The sequence below is a fragment of the Rhinoderma darwinii genome, chromosome 2, assembly GCF_050947455.1.
Source record: "Rhinoderma darwinii isolate aRhiDar2 chromosome 2, aRhiDar2.hap1, whole genome shotgun sequence".
In the NCBI taxonomy this organism is placed as follows: domain Eukaryota; kingdom Metazoa; phylum Chordata; class Amphibia; order Anura; family Rhinodermatidae; genus Rhinoderma; species Rhinoderma darwinii.
The window spans coordinates 64736501-64753253 of record NC_134688.1 but is presented as its reverse complement, the minus strand read 5'-3'; the positions used below and the strand labels follow the sequence as shown (position 1 = coordinate 64753253).

The 16753-nt window shown below is 40.2% G+C and overlaps 1 protein-coding gene across 7 annotated transcripts in view; it reads right to left on the bottom strand.

Moving 5' to 3' along the window:
• FRY (FRY microtubule binding protein) overlaps positions 1-16753 on the bottom strand; it is a 420217-nt gene that overhangs the window by 81221 nt on the left and 322243 nt on the right. For all 7 annotated transcript variants that reach the window (XM_075851697.1, XM_075851698.1, XM_075851696.1 and 4 more), the window contains 5 exons: positions 14412-14558; positions 11373-11541; positions 9214-9304; positions 3166-3248; positions 1108-1258 (listed from right to left, as the gene is read on the bottom strand). In XM_075851697.1, the coding sequence (XP_075707812.1) occupies positions 1108-1258; positions 3166-3248; positions 9214-9304; positions 11373-11541; positions 14412-14558 (641 nt within the window). The remainder of the gene's footprint in view (positions 1-1107; positions 1259-3165; positions 3249-9213; positions 9305-11372; positions 11542-14411; positions 14559-16753) is intronic.

The following is a 16753-nucleotide window of genomic DNA, read 5'->3' as shown; positions in this document are numbered from 1 at the left end:
TTCGATCCGGCACCGAAATCCAATAAAGGATTGGCTGCTGAGAGTTTTTGATCAATATGGCACTCTATCTGATTAGCATTATGCCCAACATCTTCCTGACCATCAATTTAATATATTGGAGGTCTTCTGTTGGCCCACTTCACCTAATATGCGTTATTGTGTACGCGTTTTACCTACATGGTATTTTAAATTCCCCAGTTTACTATTGCATAGCCCCCAGTTGATACAGAATGTTATTCCGATTGGCCAAATATTTGTTGGGCTCCTACCTATTAACGTGACTGAAAAGTACGTACTTGTGTTTAACCAAAGTGGATCACTACAATTAGGGTGCACTAACACATAGCGTGCGTGTCTCGTATTTCTGAAGCGTAGGAATATACTGCGGAAAACTAAATGTATGCCTATGGAAAAAATATTTCACAACTTAGACAGATTTCTCTAGTTCTTGCTTTGCGGAATATTTTTCCCATTCGCTTAGGCGAAGTTCACACTTGCGCTGTATAATCTGTTACTCGGATTCGTTTTTAGATCAGAATAAGGATAAAAACAGATCAGTTAAAAATACCATTGAATAACGGATGAAAACTGATTACAATCCATTTGTATCGGTTTTACTCGGATGCCAATGATAAAAATAACCCATCCGTTAGATATCTGTTTTTTTGAACAGACTAAAAGTCCTGTACTCTGCACGGTTATCTCTGTAAAAAAAACAAAACGGATGGCCAACATAACGGATGCAATTTAAAATCCCATTGATTTCAATGGGATTTTTAACGGATGCGTTTTTATCCTTCTTCTGATAAAAAAAACGGATCAGAGTAACGGATTATACAACGCAAGTGTGAATTTAGCCTTAAATTGTAGTAGCGCCTTACATTGTATGTTTACGCGCACCCTTAATTTTTAAACATTACTTTGTAACATAAATAATAAACACTACTCTATGTTGTATGTAAAGTACACAAACGCCCAAAATAATATTAGGAACAAATTTACAGATTAGTAAAATTTCGAATACAATAGAACGCACAATGCAAACATAAACAAAGATTTTATAATTTTTTGCGTAGATTAGCTGACAATAACCAGACTGCTCCTCACCTATGCAGAGGTCCACGGGGGGTAATAGTCTCAGGGAGGTAGTCGACAAGTGGTGCCCAACATCCCCCATTGCAGGGCATTGGCAGAGGCTGTGGCTGGTTACTCTCCACTATATTTAACATCCAGCTGATATAAGGAGACACTGGGTCATCTAGAATAGAAGAGTTTATTGTTATAGTTTCTACAGGAAGGATATAGCTATATGGTCATGCACTTCAATAAAACATACATATACAGTAATGTTATTCACAACTTTACTAACAGCATATTATAATGGTGGCAGCTAGTATGGCAAGTAAGATTGGTATGATCATGAAAACATGGATGTAAGAAGGACCCCATTAGCCTGGGCATCAGTATTGACAATCCACTCAGGCCGGGTCTAGGCTTATGTGGGCCTTTGGGCGATAGAGACTAAGTGGGCCCCACTATGCCTCATATTTATTCACCCATCTAGTATACCATATATCAATATTGCTGCCAGTGGCACTATGGGTATGGATGTGTGTGTGTGTGTGTGTGTGTGTGTGTGTGTGTGTGTGTGTGTGTGTGTGTGTTTACATTTTAAAAATTACATGAATATTTTTCCTGTAATTTTTACAAAAGAATGAAAAAAAAAATCGAAAATACAATATGTGGAGTTCACATGCAGAGAATATGTCAAAATTTCAGCAAATTAAAATCTATTCCATACATCTGAATAATGAGGTTTCTGCTGCAGGTGCATGCCGTTTGGCAGCTTTTAACACAGGGGAAAGGCGTTATGTAGGTCTCCGTTCTTTACGGTTATGCAATTCTTTAATAAAGTGTATTACAAAAATAGTTATTGTACTTTTTTTAGTGCCGTTATTTATTTAAAAACTTTTACTAAACCAGTAAAATAATTAACCCTTCTTTAGTCATATTAGGGAAACTTAACTTTTTCTATCTGTAATGTACTGGCATTCTCCAGATATCCTTATGCGTGTGAGTAATAATACTATGGAGGCATTTAGGTGGAAAAAATTCTCTCATTGGTAGCAGTGCAGCCTGTGGTCACTGCCAGTGTTTCTGCCTCCCATTCAGCAGGTACCAAGTTTGAGCCTGTGTTGAATCGAAACGTCACTCACTTGGGGTGAAATTAAACAACCTTGCTTTCATCTACCTTGAAATCCTGGTGCCGTGCTGCCTTCTATGGTTTTGTCTACATCTTCACTGGGGAACGGATTCATCCTCTGCTAACGTGCACATGGCCAGATATTCAGTTTTTTTTGGAGTGCTGTGTTCATTTTTTCGTGACTATGTATGTATATATATATATATATATATATATATATATATATATATATATATATATATATATATAAACGACCATGGCACAAAGGAAGAGCACCAGGACTTCAGAATAGATGAAACCGGGTGGATTTATTATTCACCTCAAGTGAGCGACGTTTCGGTTCGTCACAGAACCTCTCTCAAGCTTGAAGTCCTGGTTCTGTTCCTTTGTTCTATGGTCGTTTTATATTGAAATTTGGGAGCGGATTCATCCCCTGGAAACGAGCACATGGCCTAATTTATGGTATGTTGGAGTGCTGTGTTCATCTGCTTTTGGTATATGGTCGTCCTCCGAACACATTAAGAGAAGTGACTGGAGGGCCCCTCCCCCAATGTCAGAGAAGTCCCGGGGAGGCAATGTACTGTGGGCAGGTAAGAACACTGCTGTCCTGTGTAGTTTCTACTGTGGAGGAGACTACGCAGGATGTAAATGCAATGTGGTGGTCCCTCCATCCTGCAGTGTGCTTTTGCGTTTGCCAAACTTTACCAGGTGCTATTACCGACTTTGAATCCGGTTGTTTAGTCTTTAGAAGGAAAGATCCATCTATATCAGGTATTATTCCTATTCATGACTCTAAATTGGTTCTTTTGCCAAATTCAAACAACAATTTCCGGTCATGTTTCCAGTCGCTATTTTTTACTGCAGCAGCCAGGTGTGAAAGGGAAATGATGAATTCCCACAAGATTCCCATACTAAATGATGCATTTTTTAGGTTTTGTTAAAAAAGTTTTATCACCACTAACTTTTATCATCGTCATAGGATCCTCCAGAACTGTTACTGTATCTGGATTCCAGTCTTGTATGAGCTCTGATGACATTCCCAAACCTAAAGAACAAACAAATAAATCAAACTGTACTGATTATCACTCAATAGTTTCTAAAGATTATATTTGATCATTTTTGGTTATATTCCGGTTCTCAATGGAGAGTAGAACACGTATGTGCAGTCCCTTCCGATTGTAATGCATGGAAATCACAGAAACCCCAATGCTTTTATGTGTGGTCTGCTTTCTTATTGCAAATGAGACTAAAGCTGGCCATACACATAGGACTTTGATCGGACAGAATGCGGCTGATCAATTGTCCGTGTTATTGTTTGTATGACCACTCTCACAAGCAACATAACATAGTAAATTGGACGATCAGGGAGTCCGTCTAAAAAAAAAAAACTCTGACTCCCTGGGGCCAGCGCAAATTAGCAAATGATTGGCCGAATTAGACCGATCACATCATACACTTAAAGTTTTCAGCCGACTACGGCCAAAATCTTCCCACCTGTCCGATCACAATTTCAGCAGTCTGCCGTCGGCCATTGCAAACGGTCGCTTGCGTTAATTTTGCAAAGTAGGTTTGTCCGAAATGGTCAAAATTGGCCATTTCGGCCGACTTTAATCCTATGTATATGTAGACGAGGGCCACATGGCGACTTTGACCACAACAAAAATGTCTCATGACCAAAGATCACGGTTTGATCGCTGTGTCGGGCTTCGTGCATCGCAGTATTGAAAGTAAATGTGGCCGCGTTGCGACTCATAGGTTACCGTGACTGCAACATTAAAGTCGGAAGGAATCCAAACTCGCTGTGTAGCCTTAGCCTTAAGCCGGGCTGTTGATATGTCAGATAAACCTTTTTGCGGGAAAACCTGTTTAAGTAGTGAATGCGACCATAGGCGTAACAGGCACAGGACAAGCACTCTTGGCCCCTAAGGCAGGAATTTTACAATACGTCATCCTAAACTTTAGTCCCTGTAGTTCAGCACGATAGCAATCGAACAATCATTCACCCACCCAGTAACATCCATGTTTTGACCATTTGAGCACAAGTTATGTCCGTGCATGAAGCGTCCATATACGTTTGTACGTTTATGTCAAACAGTATTAATAGCCTCTCAGACGTAGCTTCTGACTGGACGGAGAAATATATTTATAGGCATAGCATTTTTTTTCTTTAATCCATAAATGGCACCTATTCACTCAGTGACGCTTTAAGTAGCCATCTACTTTGCAGTGTAGACTTCACATGGTCGGTGTGAACCTGCGCAGAGCTTCCCTCTCTATACAAACCTCTAAGTTACCAAATAGAAAGGGGGGACGACAGCATTGTCTCTGGTCATGAACCAGTATCAGGAGGGGGACACTCATTTTACACATCTGTATGGATTTATGACCACCTATTACTTTAACAGTTTAAGTACTTTTACAATGTAAAACACCCTGATCACTAATTTCTTGCATTTAAGATTTGTCTATCTAATCTCTTTCTCATATCTATCTACACTACCGTTCAAAAGTTTAGGGTCACTTAGAAATTTCCTTATTTTTTAAAGAAAAGCACAGTTTTTTAAAATTAATCAGAAATACACTCTATACATTGTTAATGTGCTAAATGACTATTCTAGCTGCAAACGTCTGGTTTTTAATGCAATATCTACATAGGTGTATAGAGGCCCATTCCCAGCAACCATCACTCAAGTATTCTAATGGTACATTGTGTTTGCTAACTGTGTTAGAAGGCTAATGGATGATTAGAAAACCTTAGAAAACCCTTGTGCAATTATGTTTGCACCGCTGTAAACAGTTTTGCTGTTTAGAGGAGCTATAAAACTGACCTTCCTTTAAGCTAGTTGAGAATCTGGAGCATTACATTTGTGGGTTCGATTAAACTCTCAAAATGGCTAGAAAAAGAGAGCTTTCATGTGAAACTCGACAGTCTATTCTTGTTCTTAGAAATGAAGGCTATTCCATGCGAGAAATTGCCAAGAAACTGAAGATTTCCTACAACGGTGTGTACTACTCCCTTCAGAGGACAGCACACACAGGCTCTAACCAGAGTAGAATGAGAAGTGGGAGGCCCCGCTGCACAACTGAGCAACAAGACAAGTACATTAGAGTCTCTAGTTTGAGAAATAGACGCCTCACAGGTCCTCAACTGGCAGCTTCATTAAATATACCCGCAAAACGCCAGTGTCAACGTCTACAGTGAAGAGGCGACTCCGGGATGCTGGCCTTCAGGGCAGAGTGGCAAAGAAAAAGCCATATCTGAGACTGGCTAATAAAAGGAAAAGATTAATATGGGCAAAAGCACACAGACATTGGACAGAGGAAGATTGGAAAAAAGTGTTATGGACAGACGAATCGAAGTTTGAGGTGTTTGGATCACACAGAAGAACATTTGTGAGAAGCAGAACAACTGAAAAGATGCTGGAAGAGGGCCTGACGCCATCTGTCAAGCATGATGGAGGTAATGTGATGGTCTGGGGTTGCTTTGGTGCTGGTAAAGTGGGAGATTTGTACAAGGTAAAAGGGATTTTGAATAAGGAAGGCTATCACTCCATTTTGCAACGCCATGCCATACCCTGTGGACAGCGCATGATTGGAGCCAATTTCATCCTACAACAGGACAATGACCCAAAGCACACCTCCAAATTATGCAAGAACTATTTAGGGAAGAAGCCGGCAGCTGGTATTCTATCTGTAATGGAGTGGCCAGCGCAGTCACCAGATCTCAATCCCATAGAGCTGTTGTGGGAGCAGCTTGACCGTATGGTACGCAAGAAGTGCCCATCAAGCCAATCCAACTTGTGGGAGGGGCTTCTGGAAGCATGGGGGGAAATGTCTCCTGATTACCTCAGCAAATTAACAGCCAGAATGCCAAAGGTCTGCAATGCTGTAATTGCTGCAAATGGAGCATTCTTTGACGAAAGCAAAGTTTGAAGGAGAAAATTATTATTTCAAATAAAAATTATTATTTCTAACCTTGTCAATGTCTTGACTATATTTTCTAGTCATTTTGCAACTCATTTGATAAATATAAGTGTGAGTTTTCATGGAAAACACAAAATTGTCTGGGTGACCCCAAACTTTTGAACGGTAGTCTATCTATCTATCTATCTATCTATCTATCTATCTACCCATCCAATATCTATCTATCTGATATCGGTCTATCCAATATCTATCTATCCATCCAATATCTATCCATCCATTTCTCTCTCTAATATTAAATATATACATATATATGGTTGGCTTAAAAGAGAATGTATGCATTAACCCAGGCACCCATCTTCGATGTTTCCAATCTATTTTACCTAAGAAATCCACATACACACAAAATGCACGTAAAACAGAAGCACCATGGAACAGGAGGCAGATGTATGCCAAAAAATTGTTGTCAGCCATCAGTTACCTCCCTTTACCAAAGTTACAGACCGCTAACAGACCTTATTATGATTGAAAGCTGTTTATATAAATAGTTTGGTGTTCTGCACTTCCGATGTGATAAGAAACTATAATATTTACACAGAAATATGACTGAGCAAAAACGTAATCCGTAAGCAGTAGTGTAAGCTACCATTTATGGTCTGGATGAAAAACATGAACGATAAAGATTCTATTATTTAAACTGTTTCTAAGATACCCACATGAACCAATTCTTTCACAAAGACATACAAATTTTTGTTAGAAAAAGAAAAAAAAAACACATTCCTTCACATTTACTGTAAAATATATGTGCAAGAAAAGGCTTAAATGGGTTTTCTGTCTGGGACTTAAGCTAAACCATCATTGTGTGATTGGTGGAATTCCAACCCCCGGGACCCCAGCCGATCAGAAAAATTTCACTTCTAAGGCTGGGTTCACACGACCATGTTCTGTCCGTAATGGACGGAACGTATTTTGGCCGCAAGTCCCGGACCGAACACACTGCAGTGAGCCGGGCTCCTAGCATCATAGTTATGTACGACGCTAGGAGTACATAACTATGATGCTAGGAGCCCGGCTCCCTGCAGTGTTTTTGGTGCCGAAATACGTTCTGTCCATTACGGACATAACATGGTCGTGTGAACCCAGCCTAAAGGTACAGTCCTGGCCAAAAGTTTTGAGACGGACACAAATTTTGGTTTTCGCAAAGTTTGCTGCTTCAGTTTTTTTAGTGCCAATTTGCATTAACTCTAGATTGTTATGAAGAGTGATCAGATGAATTGCAATTAATTGCAAAAAATAAATTTTCAGCCCTGCCACAAAATGACCAGCTGACAATTTCAGTGATCTTCTCGTTAGCTCAGGAGAAAGTGTTAACAAGGACAAGGCAGCCAAAATCACTCTGTCATGCTGAATGAATTATAAGAGCAGACTGGTTGCTTTAATAGGGGGATGGTGCGTGAAATCATCGTCTTCTTCTGTTAACCATGGCTATCTCCAAGGAAATATGTGCAGTCTTCATTGCTTTGCATCAAAAGGGCTTTACAGGCAAGGACATTGCTGCTGGTAAGATTGTCCCTAAATTAACCATTTATCTGATCATCAAGAACTTCAAGGAGAGAGGTTCAACTGCTGTGAAGAAGGCTTCAGGGCGCCCAAGAAAGTTCAGCAAGTGGCAGGACCATCTCCTAAAGAGAATTCAGCTACCAGTGCAGGGCTTGCTCAGGAATGGCAGCAGGCAGGTGTCAGTACATTGGCGCGCACAGTGAGGCGAAGGCTTTTTGAGGCTGGCCTGGTGTCAAGAAGGGCAGCAAAAACTACACTTCTCTCCAAGAAAAACAATAAAAGGACAGACTGATATTCTGCAGGAAGTACTGTTATCGGACTACAGAGGACTGGGGTATAGTAAATTTCTCTGATGAAGCCCCCTTCAGACTGTTTGGGACATCTGGAAGAATGATTGTCCGGAGAAGAAAGTGTGAGCGCTAACATGAGTTCTGTCAACGGTAAAACATCCGGAGACCATTCATGTGTGGGGTTGCTTTTCATCTAAGGGAGTGGGCGCACTCACAATTTTGCCTAAGAACGCTTCCATGAATAAAGAATATCGTTTCTAAACATCCTCCAAGAGCAACTTCTCCCAACAATCCAGAAGCAATTTGGTGATGAACAATGCTTTTCCAGCAGGATGGAGCACCATGTCACAGGGCAAAAGTGATAACTAAGTGGTTCGGTGAACAAAACATTGACATTTTGGGTTCACTGCCAGGAAACTCCGCAGATCTCAATCCCACTGAGAACCTGCGATCAATCCTCAAAAAGTGGGTGGACAAACAAAAACACAGAAATTGTGATAAACTCCAAAGCACGGATTAGACAAGTATGGGTTGTCATCCATCAGGATTTGGCCCAGAAGCTGATAACCAGCAGGCCAGGGCGAATTGCAGAAGTTTTGGGAAAAAAAAAACTGTCAACACTGTAAATATTGAGTCTTTGCATAAACTTGATGTCTTTGTCACTAAAAGTTTAAAAACTTATGAAATGCTTATAATTGTACTTCAATATACCATAGAAACTTCTGACTAAAATATCAGAAAACGCTGAAGCAGCAAACTTTGTGAAAACCAAAATTTGTGTCAGTCTCAAAACTTTTGGCCAGGACTGTACTCAGCAGCAGTACCAGGCACAGTCGTCCAAATGTTCACTTTCTCACTCCGATTTTAAATCAATCTTATGAATAAAACATCTGGACATTAAGCATTTATCTATAATATACAGTCAGTTTGACTGAACATGGTTTGAGGGTATGGAATCATTCCAAGCCAAGAAATCCTGAATAAATGATGCTAAGAAATATGAGGTGAAAAAAAAATTCAAAGCACATTCTTACAGCCGGGGAGTACGACATGTTGAAAGAAAAACGCACATTACGGCTGGAGGTAATTCTTCCAAAACTGAAAACTTTAACACCGTTGAAATGATGCATAAAAATGTTCCATGGTTGGAAGTTAGAAGAGTGCTGGGTATTTGTATAGGGTGCAACAGTGCCAGCGCATGACCAAAATAATACAGTACATATCATTTCTGGTACCCACCTGTCATCTGGGTCTTTAGCTATTCTGCCATCTTCTAGATCAGGAAATCCATCTTGCCCAGCAACAACAGTGTTACTGCTCGAGGTCGTTCCTGTAAATCCGCAGAAATTCCCATTAGATTACAGATGTGCCTCATATTTCAGGTTACAAACAATAGTAATTCTACATTGTATTATTACTCTGTATATTGTATCTCGTCAACAATCAATTATCAGTAAATAACTATGATGCTTATAGCGGTCTGTTGCGATCTGCTAAGTTATTTTATCTTAACCACTATTGAGCATTTCTGATAAAACATTTCGGACTGATAGAGTCAATGTGTGCAAAAAGAGTCATCCACACCCAAAATGTATCTGCCAGTGGCATAGCTATAGCGGGTACAGAGATACAGCTGTACTGGAGCCCTGGTACATAAGGGGGTGAAATACTCCAATGCCTCATATATTCTCAACAGTGTGACATTAATCCATACAAAAGGTATGTAGTCATTAGATGGTGGCCACTACTATAGATTGTGCATTTAGACCTCTAGCAGTCACAATATGTATCATCCAATAACACCATTAATATACTTTGTGTATTGATTTCTCACAGACTTTAAGATCTCTGCTTGCAGTTATTGAATGGGATGCTGCCTAATTTACTTCCATAGGATGGGAATCCATCTTGGTCATGTGTTGCTAGCTGCACAGCTTGTGACAAAACACAGCTCTGATAATGGTTTGGCCACTCAAAGGTTGAGGACACACACAGCCCCGTCCTCATGCTGCCAAAAACCACGCTTACATGTCGTGGGTGCAGATTACAAATTGTTAATGGGCGCACGGTTTTGCATGTAAAATCATGCGGCCAATAACTATCAATTCGTAATCCGTGCCCACCGGATGTGGGTGTGGTTTTCGACCGCATGCGGATGCCGCTACGTGTGTCACCACCCTAGCCTCTGCCCCTTTGTGTCAATCACATGACCAGGACAGATCTTCAGCCTCTGGAAGTAAACAATGAAGCTACCCATTCCACCACAATAAGCAGAGATCAATGTGTTTTAGATCACTTTTCTAATGAACTTTTATAAAATTATTTTTTTTTTTACTTTTTATGATACAGCTTCTATGTATCCTGTGTACATAGAAGCTGCATTGTTTTCTCATAGCCGATGCCGTCAGTTCAGCTAAACGGACGGCTTGGCTGAGAGCAGGTCCTGCGTGTCTCTGGTGCACAGGATCAATCTAATATCGATCGCGTCTAAATTCATAACTTACCGTAGATATGATTAATATTAGGTCGACCCTGTGTGTCAGGGATACGCAGAACACGCTCTCTGCCGAGCCGTCAGTTCAGCTGAGAGAGAACAATACAGCTTCTAATACATGGCCTTTAAAAAACGGTGTAGAATTAATAAATAAATAAAAATTGGAAAATTTTACAACTTTTCACTATACAAAGAATAACCTTTATTTGCTGAAACTGGAATACCCCTTTAAGTTGCAACAAAATTGAAACATGTCCCCCACTATATTTCAGTTATGAATACACGGTCAGATATTTTGGTATTTTTACCAAACTAAAGTCCATAGCAAGCAAAGCAACCGTCACATTTTTTGCACTCCATAGTATAAATGATATGGGAATATTACAGGACTTTATTTTTTCCTATAGCCTTATATTCCTTACCACCTCTATATGTTCACATTCAGTGTTCTATGACCATTCTCTACAAATGCCATAGTAATACAATGTTCTTTGTATTCTTAGTGGTGATAGATTTTATTCCTGGTGCTGTGAAATCAGGAAACTATTCCGGCTTATCCATACACTAAATTACTATAGCAATATCCTGTTTAATCAGAAGAAAAAGCTGTAATCTCTTATCTCTTGAACCTCAATGAATGTCATTTATACCGTCAAGTCCCGTAAAAAAAAACAAGGTGTCAAACTTGTATGTGCTGGAAAAGAGAGTTGCATTTCCCAGAGCAAATATGCCAAACCGTATCTCAACAAGAGTAAAATCCTTGTAGGCATTAGACTTTCTTCTGCTTCTTAGATCATTCCCTTTTGCTACAAAGCACTTTGTAGTTAAAAGCTAAGAGCACATGAAGGAGCTAAAAAAAAAATCAAACTTAAAAATCAAAGATCAAAAAACATTCATGCGTTACCAGAGGGAGCAGCGGAGGCCTTGTTGCTGGCGGTGAAGCGATAGAAGGGAGGGTTATCACAATGTTGAACTATGGGGTTCACAGGATCTGTCTGCTGAAGCTCAAAGAGAAGCTCTTCCATCGTCTGGATGGTATTATTTCTACACAAGTAGATTGCCACTTTTTTGATCTGCAGAATCAGAATTACGAAACGGAAGTACAAAATGAGCAAAGCATAATTTTTTTTTTCCCCCATTAAAAAAAACAACAAATTCAACTAACGTTCGTAGTCAGACTTGGATCTTAGCACCCCATAACTAGCCAACATTATAGTATTATTCTTTTATTTCCCCCATTGGCACATCCAATTTGCTCTATTAGAAGAAAATAATCCAACCTTTATCCACCATCGTGATTGTAGAATCCACTGTCTGCAGGCAGAAACCCTGGGAACTACATGTCTATAAAGCCTTGCACAGGCATCACAACTACAGAAGTTCCATAGATTACTTCAAATTGTAAGCAGGGTACTAAAGAAAGATATAGGTCTAGGGCACAGGAAAAACACAGGAGAGGCTGCATTGTGTGCAGTATGCTGCAGCATGCCTGTCACAGGCAGTGTGCAAAATCTGCAGGAAACCTATATAATGCTGCAAAAAATTCAGTCCATGTGGGATGATCTCAGGGGGTGCTACTGCCGATATTGTAGGTTTACATAAGCTTGTCCTGATCAGCTGCTATATAACACATAACTAACCCCCCACTTTGTGAAACGCTTTAATAAAAAAATGATGGAAACAAAACTATTTTATATGTTCTCATAGTTCAGTGTGCATCAAAAATATGCCTCTAATTTATTTTTTATAGAGATGCAGAATTTGTTTATATTTTCGTCAGGAAACAAATCCTAAAATAGCTAAACTATAACTTTTTAATATCGCTTTAGTACAGAAGGACCTAATACTTTGAAAGGCTTTTTTGTAACATATATGTATGGGCACCTGTGGCCATAGCTGAACTAGAACGAATGCAGAGGACGATGACCAAGGTTATTAGGGGAATGGGTGGATTACATTACTAAAAGTGATGATCAAACCATTATGTTTAGACAAAAAGACGGTTTTGGGGCAAACTAATTATAATGTACAAATATATTAATTGACAGTGCAGAGATGTGTCTCATGATCTCTTTATACCTAGACCTGTAACCATGACAAGGGGGCATCCTCTACACCAGGGCTCAGCAACTTATGGCACTGGTGCCACAGCCGGCCCTTGGGGCATGGTTTGCTGGCACACTTCCCTTGCCCGGTGACCGGCACTGAACACAGCGAGAGAGTGGCGCTTCATTGTGCGTATGACGGTGCTGATCATCAGGAGGGAGAGCAGTGCTTCATTATGTTTGTCGCTGCTGAACACTTGACAAGTATACAATGCAGCATTGCTCTATCTCCCGGTGGTCAGCGTCGCCAAGTGAATAACGAAGTCTGCTCTCTCCTGGTGATCAGTGCCGTGAGGGCAATAACTATTTTGTAAAAGAAAAGGTTAGCAAAAGTTCACAGCTCTCCTATGTGCACCCTCACCAAGATGATGTTTTGTAGCGTGGTCTCTCCTATGTGCACCCCCGCCAAGCTGGTGTTCATTAGCAGTGGTCTCTCCTATGTGCTCCCCCCAAGCTGGTGTTCATTAGCAGTGGTCTCGCCTATGTGCACCCCCCAAATCTGGTGTACAGTATCCGCGGTCTCTCCTACTTGCCCCCCCCCCCCCCCCAAGCTGATGTTCAGTAGTCACAGACTTTCCTGTGTGCAGTTCTGCCTAGTTGGTGTTCAGTAGCCGTGGTCTCTTCTATGTGCACCACCACCCCTTGCTGGTGTTCAGTAGCCGCAGTCTCTCCGATGTGCACATACCCCCTCAGCTGGTGTACAGTAACCTGATAAATTGTGTTTGCAAAGAAAGTCAGGGACAAGGGTCACACTGAAATATAAGTTTAATTGACTGATTAATTGGCTTATGTCACATACATGGTAACAGTTTGTCTTATATGACTTTAATGTTTGAATGGCACAAGCAATGAGACTATGGATCTCTCTGCCACAATGGGTGATGGTTGATTCATTGAACAAGTTCAAGAGGGGCCCAGATGCCTTTCTTGAAAAATATAATATTACAAGTTATAAGTACTAGATTTCTGGAGATGGGAGGTTTATCCAGAGATTTATTCTGCCATATTTGGAGTCGGGAAGGATTTTTTCCCCCTAATATGGAACGAATGGCATCCGCCTCATAGGGGTTTTTCCTCTGGATCAACACGGTAGGATTATTAGTTGGACTTGATGGACCTTTGTCTTTTTTCAACCTGGTCAACTATGTAGCTGCACCTGTATGTATGGCAACAATTTACTGTCTACAAATGCTGCCACACCAGGGGCGGACTGAGATTGATCTGGGCCCCCCGAGCATTAAAGTTTTTGTGTCCCCTGTTAACTAATATAGCCATGATGTACTTGATTTGGGTTATCAAAATAAATTTCAGGAACACTTATCACATGCATTTTCTTTTGCAGACCCTGCACTTAAACTGGTATGTGCTGGTCTAGGATGTGGGCCCACTCTGACCATGTACCCTCTGGCAGTGTCCTAATGTACGAATGGTCAGTAGGTCCATGTGTCACGCCCTCCACTGAGGGAATAATTGACCAAACGGGTTGTATTTTCCCAATCCAACTCTATTGCTTTCCCCCAGCAACTAAGGTGTTCGGAAGTCGCTCACAACCACCTGCGTTCATAGTGGTTACAGGTTTGTGCACGTTATAGAGATCTAAAATGGAAATGGACTAACACAGTTGTCAGCCATGAAATATTTATCCAACAGTTATTTTAAGTCTGTGGCCAGAGTTTTAAACACAGAATGTTGTGAATATATTCACTCTTCTGAAATTCAATAGGTAGCGACATGCTCTACAAGTTCCCAGGACTGACTAGAACCTCATTTTTTTTAATACATCTGTTAATTTGATGTTAACTTGACAAGTAAACAAATGAAAAGGTTTATCATCTTACATAAGGCAGTAGAGTGGTATCACTGCTGACCCCACACAGGCTTATCAGAAACTGCAAAGTTATACGAAGATTGTTGCTCCACTTTTCATTATTGGCCAACGCATTCCAAGCATTTTCCACCTCCTGGCCGGGCACCTCATCTCCATACTGCACAAGAAACAAAATCAAAAACAAAATACATAAGAATTATTTATACTCAAATAAATGGAAAGTTAAGTTATCAGAGAAAGTGTTTAACCCCTTAATGACCAGCCTATTTTAGACGTTAATGACCAAGCCATTTTTTACGTTTTTCCATCGTCTCATTCAAAGCGCTATACACTTTTTATTTTTGCGTCGACATAGCTGTATAAGGTCTTGTTTTTTGCGGGACAAGTTGTAATTTTTAATAGCCCCATTATGGGGTACATAGAATTTATTGATTAACTTTTATAAACTTTTTTTGGGGGGGGGGGGGAATAGAAAAAAAACAGCAATTTCGCCACACTTTTTCGCGTCCTAAATTTACGCCGTTAACAAGTGGTATAAATAACACAATAACTTTATTCAGCGGGTTGTTACGATTGTAACGATACCAAATTTGTATAGTTTTTGTATGTTTTACTACTTTTACACAGTGAAAACACTTTTTTTTCAAAATTATTTGTTTTTGTGTCCCCATACTTGAAGAGCCGTAACGTTTTTATTTTTTCGCCGATGCAATTGTAGGAGGGCTTTTTTTTTGCGGGATGACTTGTAGTTTTTATCGCTACCATTTTGGAGTAGATGCGACTTTTTGATCACTTTTTATCACATTTGTTTTAAGGCTGGATTCAAAGAAAACAGCAATTTTTGCATGTTTTTTTATTTTATTTTTTACGACGTTCACCGTGCGGGTTAAATAATGTAATAAGTTTATAGTCGGGGTCGTTACGGACTCGGCGATACCAAATATGTGTAACTTTTTTCTTTATTTTGTTTGTTAATAATAAAAGGGGGAAAAGTGGGTTTTTCATTTTTTTTTTTTACTTTTTGTCACTTTTTATTAAACTTTTTTTTAAACTTTTTTACTAGTCCCACTAGGGGACTTCACTATGCGATAATCCGATTGCATTTATAATGCACTGCAATACTTCTGTATTGCAGTGTATTATGCCTGTCCGTGTAAAACCTCTGGTAGCTGAGAGCAGGGAGATTTGACAGCTCCCTGCTCTGTTTACTTATTCCGATGCCGCGACGTAAAAAGTCTTTGGCATCGGAATAAGGCCCGTTAGTGACCGACGTAGAAACACTATGGGCCGGTCACTAACGGGTTAAGTAGTTTTCCTTATTGTTTACCATCAGGACAACCTCAGTGCACATGTCAGATTGGGGCATATTGGCGTCAGAGCGTGGTGTCTCCCACTAGGGACCTACTTCTATGAGCCAGAGAGGAGGGCTGCTAAGAAGCAGTGGCTTTTACTCTGGAGGACTCAGACTGTTTACGTGTTACATAGACGGCTATTAATCTAAACGGCCACCATGGAATTCTACATTTCTGTCTGGCCACGGCTACCCATGGCAATACCAGCTAATTTCCAGGGGTCTCGGGAGCCAAGCGGCTCTCGTATTAACCAACTTTTCTGAAAACAGTCTCCCCCAGCGACATACCAGTAGTAAATTAAAAACAGGACCATTAGTGAACATTAATATTGCGAAAAAGTGGTTTTAATATCTTAGGCTCTTTTCACATCAAGTCAGATCCTTCCATCAGAGGTATAGGATTGGAGTATTCCGCGACGTATAGGCAAACAGTTGTATACATTGCCCGTACAGTCCCTTGCACAGTATACATTTTTGCTAACTAGATGTCTCTGTATAGAATAAAAGTCTATTACATACAGTAAAAAAATAAAAAAGGTATACCTTCCTGATGTATACCAAAAGGACACGCTTTTGGATTACGTCGGATCAATGTTTGGTGTATTGTTCAAATGTGATGTGAACAGAGGCTTATGGTGCCCATACACAGTAGATAGTCAGACGAACCAGACAACTTTGGCAGAACCAACTGACTCGCTAATGTCTATGGAGGTCTCCCAACTCTCCAGACAGCAGGAAATAGAGTATGTTGGAATTCAACATACACAATTCCTATCCTTTTTTCTTGTAACAGATCAGCCCTTGACAGAGATGTTTTGCAGACGTTTCCCTTCCCCCTCACTGAAATAAACACGCAGGAATAGCTGTTGAGCGTTCGACTGACAGCTATTTAAAGTGTATGGGCACCTTTACTTCTGTGCTAAGTAAGATATGGTCACCAAACCCTGAAGAAAATTCTGATGACATGTCAACAAATTTCTATCAGGTGCAGTTTTGTCATG